Source organism: Melitaea cinxia, chromosome 30, assembly GCF_905220565.1.
Source record: "Melitaea cinxia chromosome 30, ilMelCinx1.1, whole genome shotgun sequence".
Lineage (NCBI taxonomy): Eukaryota > Metazoa > Arthropoda > Insecta > Lepidoptera > Nymphalidae > Melitaea > Melitaea cinxia.
The window spans coordinates 5,351,730-5,359,943 of NC_059423.1; the positions used below are offsets into that span (position 1 = coordinate 5,351,730).

The following is an 8,214-nucleotide window of genomic DNA, read 5'->3' on the forward strand; positions in this document are numbered from 1 at the left end:
GGCGCCTAAACACCAGCGGTCGCGGGTTCACTTCCCGCTCGGAGTAGATATTTATGTTTATACAAATATTTATTGTCGTCCTTGTTGTGTGTTCTTGTAGATCTTCCTACCGTGCCTCGGAGAGCACGTTAAGCTATCGGTCCCGGTTGTTACTATATACCTAGACCTGGTAGCAATCGTTACCCGTAGAAGGAAATATATCCGCCAACTCGCATTGGAGCAGCGTGGTGGATTAAGCTCCGATCCTTCTCTCTGGAAAGAGGCCTGTGTCTAGCAGTGGAATATTACAGGCTAAAGCGTAGCAGTATTGTTTTAAAAGTATTTAAGTGTATATGTATTATTAGTTTCGTTTATAGCATGACGAGTGTCGACCCACCAGTCTCCAGTGTGTCGGTTGTACGGACTCCTGAACGCGGTGACAGCAGCTGACTTGACCTTCGAAATACCGAACATCTGGTAGAACTTCGGCAACGCGAATTCGTCCAACGACAACATCAGGACCCTTTGGGTTTCCTCTGCGGATTAAAGCGACATATAATTTTAGGTTATTGACGTCTGCATGTCCACTACAAACTGTGCCTAAGTAGTTTATACATACAAAACTACTTAGGAGTAGTATTATTCAGCTGTGATCTTCTGTAAGGTTGAGGTACTTCCTAAGTTGGATGTCGAAGGTGAGATAATTATTTATTTATTATTGGTACTGCATTAAGCAAAAGGTACTGTGTGGCTACGGTACTAAGGAATATAGCCACCCCTTCTCTTCCCGTGGGTGTCGTAAGAGGCGACTAAGGGATAACAAGGTTCCACAACCACCTTGGAACTTATAAAGCCGACCGGTGGCGGGATAACCATCCAACTGCTGGCTTTGAAATACACAGGCCGAAGACGGGCAGCAGCTTTCACGTTATTTTTGGCGTAGACTTGTGGAGCCCTATGTACAGCAGTGGACTGTATAGGCTGTAATGATGATTAAGCAAAAGAGTATATCAATATTTATCGGTAGAACAATGTGAACAACTGCACACCCAGACTTACATGACCTTAAATAAGTATCTTCACGCTGTGTATAAGTGTAGTGTAGTGTAGTGTAGTGTAGTGTAGTGTAGTGTAGTGTAGTGTAGTGTAGTGGCGTGCCATGTCGGCAGCGAGAGCCCTCACCCGAGAAGCTGGGCGAGTTGCAGGTGCAGAGCGAGTGGATGATGTTGATGACGAGCCCGTGCGTGGCGGCGCGCATGGACACCGTGCCCGAGCACACGAGGAACGTCACGGTGTGGAACAGGTAGGGCAGGTGGCGCGCCACGTCCAGGCAGTTGTTGAACGACAGCATCAGCTGGGGACCGGCCGTGTTAGTCTGACGCGCGGCCCGTGGCGCTTGCAATGCCAGCAATATTGCAAGAGCCGAGCCGATCCTAATACCGAGCCTACCTAGATATGGTTACCTACTCACCAAAAGATCACAACGCTGCCCTAATTAAATAATAATAATAATAAGCAGTAATATTTGTATGTGATCTTCTATAAGGTAGAGGTACCAATACTTTTTCTGCTATTCCTTACCTCAATAAAACCAAAAGCTGTTATCTATTAGTACTTTCTAAATTGGGTTGCTCCAAACTTTGAACAAGACATTTCTTGCTGTTCCCTGTCTCAATAGAAGTTCTGTTACAAATATCATTGCACGAAAACTTCACTCTAGGTATAATCTGTACTATAATTTTTCTAGGTTTAACAGTATACACAGCATATGGTAAAAAATACTTAAGAAGTAGATTCAATTAAAATAATTAAAAATAGCCAGTGTGCTAGGTTTTCTGAAAAAAAAATTGTCCATTACTACCAGATTCTTTTTTTCTTGTTAATACTTCAAAGGTGTCAAACAAGCGCAAGGTCCACCGTATCAGAATCATTACCAGATCATCATCGTACAACCAGACGCTCCGCGTTACGTCACCCTTATATGGTTGAGATTCCCCCTATACGCATTAAGCGGTTCGCTAGTACATTCTTGATCCGTACAGCCAAAGAATGGAACTCTCTACCAGCGTCTGTGTTTCTCGAAAGCTATGACCTGGGATCTTTAAGTCGCGAGTGAATAGGTTACTTCTAGGTAAGCGTGCTCCATCTTAGACCACATTTTCACTTATCATGAGGTGAAATAGCGGTCAAACGCCAGCCTATCTATGTATAAAAAAAAATACCAACGCGTTGCCGACCCTAACCGCGACACGCGACACTCCCCCGGAGCTCTAAGTACATTACTTACCACAGGAACACAAAACTATTTGAGAGCAGTATTATTTGTCTGTGATCTTCTGGGAGATACTTCCCCGCTCGGGCATCAAACTACTAATTAGCCTAAAATTCTTCAATCCAAGTGTAGCAAGCAGAATTGACCATTTTGCTACTTTACTAAGAATATTTTTACTAAACTAAAAGTAATCTGAAATACATTAATAATTTTGGAGTGGTCCACTTAAATTGCCGAAGTCGTATTGTGGGTAGTCCAAAGTTAGTCAGTTGTATAGATTGGTCACTTATACCACCTGTAATATCTAACAACACTATTCTGTGGACATAGGAGATTAGGTTAGAGTCGGTAACGTGCTAGCGTATTGGTGTTGCAGGCGTCTATAAGCTACGGTAACCATGTACCATCAGGTGAGCTGTGCGCTTGTTTGCAAACCTAGTCGTATAAAAAATTGCAGAAAAAATAAGCAGTAACATTTAACATGTTCGATATTTAACCGTCCATTAGTAAAACGAATCGTTTTTTGAATATAAAAACAAGGCATTAGTAGTAAAATGCTTAAAAACAGCTATACTTACCAAATATCTCGCAAGGATCGCGATGTCATCCCACATCATGTGTTGCTCCAGCATCGCAGTCGGCGAGTGGCAGGTTTTATCCACCACCTAAAATAATTATTATTTATTCTCAAATTCACTGATTTATCTTCGATGTGTTTTCTCAATTCTCCTAGACATTGAAAAAAAGGAAAATGATTTTGGGTTGACAGTATTGAAAGGGTTGATTCAACAGTAAATACAGGTTGAATTTTGTTTTTTTTTTTGTTCTTTTTAGGAAGAAAAAAAAAACATTAAATATTTTTGGTAGAACTATTTATTTATTACAAATCTACCAAAAAGAAAGTTGCATACTTATAAAAAAATTAAAAATTAAAAAGAGAAAAATTGTATAAAAATAAAAAGAAATAAAATAAAAAATAAAAACTCACAGTCGCCATTGTAACAGGACCAAGAATATTGTTGGGCAGTTTGGAAAGGGCCTGCAGGACGATAGAATAAGAAAAACTTTGAAAAAACTTAAAAAAAAAACAATTGTGGGCAAAAAAAATACGCAAAATATTAAATAACTTTTTAACTTTAATGAGAAAATAAAATTACATAAAAATATATAAAAAAAGCTTAGCTGTGTGGATACAGCAGAATATACCCCCGGGACACCCACGGGAAGAGGGGGGCTCTTCCCGTGGGTGTCGTAAGAGGCGACTAAGGGATAACACAGTTCCACTACCACCTTGGAACCTAAAAAGCCGACCGATGGCGGGATAACCATGCAACTGCTGGCTTTGAAACACACAGGCCGAAGACAGGCAGCAGCGTCTTCGGTGCGACAAAGCCAGCCCTGCGGTCACCAACCCGTCTGCCCAGCGTGGTGACTATGGACAACACACGTGGGTTCACGCTATTTTTGGGGCGAACTTGTGTAAGCTTACGTCCAGCAGTGGACTGTGATAGGGTGAAGTGATATAAAAAAAAAAACAACCAAATAAGGTTTAAAAAAAATCGTAAATGTATGCTAATATTGAAAAATTGAAGAGTTTTGTTGGTTCAACGCGCTGATCTCAGAAACTAATGGTTCGAGTTAAAAAAATATTTTTGTGTTGATAGTCCATTTACTTAGGAAAGATACAGGCTTACAAAACACTCTAAACAAAACCCCGCGATTTTTGATGTGCATTACAGTAAATTTTATACAATTTGAGTTTAAATAAAGAAAAAACATATTTAAGTAACGTTTTTTCTCAAATAATAATAATAATAATACACTTTATTGTACATCTAAAACAGAAATAATACATAGCAGAGAAAGAAAAAATATTAACAATATATTGATTAGGTACAAAGGGCGGCCTTATCGCTAAAAAGCGATCTCTTCCAGGCAACCTTAGGGCAAAGGAAATGGTCTAGCGTCAGCATAGGTGTACAAGTTACAACAAATTTATAATAAATATTCAAATAATTATACATATACATACATACATCACTCAAATTAACGCGGGTAAACTACGAGGCACAGCTAGTAATTTTTTATACTCACTCGACACATTCGACCGATGACTTTCTTTGATACAAGCTGAACATTAGCAGAAGCTAACGCTACTGCTGTGTCGGCCATTATTTCTACCATTGGGGAACCGAGACCTGGAAACATACATTAACCTTCCAGAAGTGAAGTAACAGCATAGTCTTGATTAGAATATCGAAGAATAACGGCACCCATTGATCAAAGATAAAAAAAAAACGTACAAAAAATATCTCAGACTATAGATTTTTAGACGAAACGGCAACCATTGCTCAATCTATACTAAGCTGAGAAGTGTTTGTTGTGTACTGCGCAAAATATACTGGTTCGAATTGAAAAATTATTTTTGTGTTGCATAGCCCATTTACCGGGGCAGGCTATAAGGATATTACAGTATTTTTGTACATACGTTTTTCTTGAAATTAACGCGGGTGAAACCGCAGGAAACAGCTAGTGGGTTTATAAAACATATTTTTTATTTTATTTAGAAAGTTGTACATTTTCAGACCTATCTCTGCCAGATTTTATCCTGGATAGTTTAGTTTCGGTGTGATTAACAAACGTGCAAGAAAACTTTTACATTTATAATAGTAAAAATATTTATTACTAGGTGTTTTAGTATTTTGGAGTGCTCAAGCAACCATAGAAGTTTTTTGTGTTAAATGTGAATAATAAAAAAATAACATTTTTAAGTTTCTTGTAAGAATAATCGCATTATCTATTAATCTAAATCAAAATAAATTCCTACAATCAGCCTTTTTTTGATCTGTCTAACGAGCAGCACCAGCTAGTTAGACAGTTCAAAATAATAACCCAAATGAAATTAAATAAAATGAAAACATTTATTTAGCCATTAGCTGATACACAAATAACGAGCGTCAAAAAAAAATCGACATTTCGAAAAAATGGTCTGAACAAAATCAACTGACAATTTAAAATTTTGTTACATTACAAACTGATAACGTACCCAGTCTTATGCAGTAATTTTATGTAAGATTATATTTATTAATTTTATCCCTAAATAAATACGCAGTGGGTGCATTTTTGTCTGTATTAGCCGAGCCGTTGTCTGATCCAGTAAAAATAGTAATCATACATCATCAATAATTTTCTTTCTATTTCATAGACATAATGAGTTGGGTTGATGGGGCTAATCTGTCTTTACAGACAAATGCCCCTCAAAAAATCTATAGGCATATCCTTGATTATATGTATATAAATGCATGTACACTTCCATGCCGTCTAATTATTTATCATGCTTGAGGTTGTCTGGAAGTCATCGCTCTTTCAGCGATAAGGCCACCTTTTGTATATATTTTTTTCTTTATTCTTAATGTACACCGAAATACAGACACATATAAAGAAAGATACAAGATGTACAAAGGCGATCTTATCGCTAAAAACTGATCTTGATAATATGTTGCTGAATTGACTCAACTTATATAAAGACTCGACCTTGAGTCTGACAAGAGGGAGGACACCGTCAAGATGGTCTGATGTCATCAAGAATCCAACTTGCACGGTGCAACCATGCTGCTTACGATCGCCTTAAATACATATCATTCGTGTATAATGGGCACATATTATTCGTGGATATTCGCGATCCTCATCATTGAGGGAACAAGAGAGAAGAGAATATAAAGACCCACATTTAAGAAACGGTAGTCATTCCTTGATTGGACTTTATCAAGAGCAGTTTAACAGTAAGAACTACAAAGTAAACAAACTGGTTGCTGTAGAAATAAGTGACAATACAAGTATCGTTGCAGATTTATTTTCAACTTTGAATGTGAGAAGATTTTAATACTATTTACCTTATTAACCAATACTTACCAGAATTAACACTCTTCTGTATAAAGCTATCCAGGACCATATCGATAAGTTCAGGCACTTGACCGATAGAACCCCAGATCTTGGCCTGGACCGATGGGTACATCTCCGTCTCTTCGATGGTGAGGGTGATCAGCTTGTCCAGAATTTGGGCGACTTGTTTTTGACGTCGGGACTCGTCAGAAGGCTTGCAGAACCTTGGAGAACCAAAGTTTGCTAAATTAAGCTTTTTTTTTAATTTACTTAAAATATTGGAATTGGTTAACTAGAAAGTGGATTTTGAATGTTATTTGACTTTCCACATTTGTATATATTTGCTTTATCTATACTAATTTTACAAAGCTGGAAAATTTGTTTATTTAAGTGCGCATATCTCAGGAACTACTGGCTCAATCTGAATAATTATATCGGATAGCCCATTAACCGAGGAAGACTATAGGTTATTTTTTCTCTCAAATTATCGCAGGTTAAACCACGGGCAGAGCTAGTTTTCACATATACATTTGTTGTATGATTTATTTGTGTCTCGAGCAAATCTTTGTAAGTATATATGTACTGAGTAATAAGTGAATAAATAAAGGTACATTTTAAATTTCAGCTCAAACAGAAATTGAATGAAGAACCGGGCAAACCTACCTTTTGACCTAAACACACTTTATACGTACACACATTGCAAGTTAAGTATTTTAATAAAATAGGTCTGATTGGGTGAACAAAGCTATGAATTATTGTAATAATCTTATAATAATATTATAAAAATTGGCGGGATAACCATCCAACTGCTGGCTTTGAAATACACAGGCCGGAGACGGGCAGCAGCGTCTTCGGTGCGACAAAGCCAGCCCTGCGGTCACCAACCCGCCTGCCCAGCGTGGTGACTATGGGCAAAATACATGAGTTCACGTTATTTTTGGCGTGAACTTGTGGATGTCCAGCAGTGGACGGCATTAGGTTGAAGTGATGATGTGATGTGAAGTGATACTAATATTTCGCTTTACCTTACTAAATTCGCTAGCCAAGGAGTCATATATTCCAAGCACAAATGCTTTAGTTCAATTGATGATCCTCGAAAACCCTGTAATAAATTAATGTCGATTTATTTTCTTATTTTATTAAGAAGCTCTGACGACACATTGGCGCAATGATAACAGCACTGGTTTGTGGTAGTTGCGCTGGTGGTTGCGGGTTCGATCCTCGCACTTGACAAATATTTTTTTTCATGCAGATGTTTGCCGTGGTCTGGGTGTTTGTGCAGTCCTTATGGGATCTCCCTAACGTGCCTCGGAGAGCACGTTAAGCCATCGGTCCCGGTTTTTATCATGTACACCTGATGGTGATCATTACTCATAGTAGGGAATATATCCGCTAACCCAGTGCAGCAAAGTGGTAGAATAACCTTCTCCTACACGGAGAGAAGCCTGTGCCCAGCAGTGGGATGTTACGGTTTCAATCTAATCCGGAAATGTAACTACTAAGAATAAAATTACCATTTAGTACTCTTGTCAATTACCAGCCCGCCACTTCCTTTTGTAATTTTCAAGTTTTTTTCAATTCAATATTTCATGTGTCTTGTTCAAATTGTAACAAATAAATACCTGTATACATTCTTCAAGAAATTCCAGCGTGAGGTGAGGCTCATTGTGCGCCAGTTTCTCACTGACAGACTTTATGAATATCGTGTTGTTGGATGGTATGCAGAGACCTGTTGGAATTGGTTACTATGTGAAATCGCACCTTTAGAATTGAAGTGGCTTAACTAAAAATTTTAAGAACATGACTTTTATACATTAAACGACTTATAAACATGTATTCTATCAGTTTATTAAATATCTACAGACTCTTTTAGCCCAGAAAAGGACAAACGTACTATTTCGGTCTCTTTAAGCCTCAGTAATTGAGCCTTTTTATGTAAATTTCAGTTGAAGTTTAAAATTAATATTGAAAAGAAAAGTAGATCTTATTTTTCTTCTATTATGCCGGAATGAAAATAAAATGGAAGAACAGTGTGTAGAGATGAGAACAGAAAGTTCCGAAGGTTATACTAGTGTTCAAAA

General features: G+C 37.8%; 1 protein-coding gene across 1 annotated transcript in view; it reads right to left on the minus strand.

The window, feature by feature from the left end:
- Positions 1-8,214, minus strand: part of LOC123668114 (neurofibromin) — an 84,245-nt gene that overhangs the window by 29,492 nt on the left and 46,539 nt on the right. The window contains exons 40-48 of the mRNA XM_045601907.1: positions 7,895-7,916; positions 7,756-7,862; positions 7,159-7,235; positions 6,164-6,357; positions 4,346-4,449; positions 3,240-3,290; positions 2,830-2,916; positions 1,162-1,333; positions 377-515 (exon numbers count right to left, since the gene is read on the minus strand). Coding sequence (XP_045457863.1) covers positions 377-515; positions 1,162-1,333; positions 2,830-2,916; positions 3,240-3,290; positions 4,346-4,449; positions 6,164-6,357; positions 7,159-7,235; positions 7,756-7,862; positions 7,895-7,916 — 953 coding nt within the window. The remainder of the gene's footprint in view (positions 1-376; positions 516-1,161; positions 1,334-2,829; positions 2,917-3,239; positions 3,291-4,345; positions 4,450-6,163; positions 6,358-7,158; positions 7,236-7,755; positions 7,863-7,894; positions 7,917-8,214) is intronic.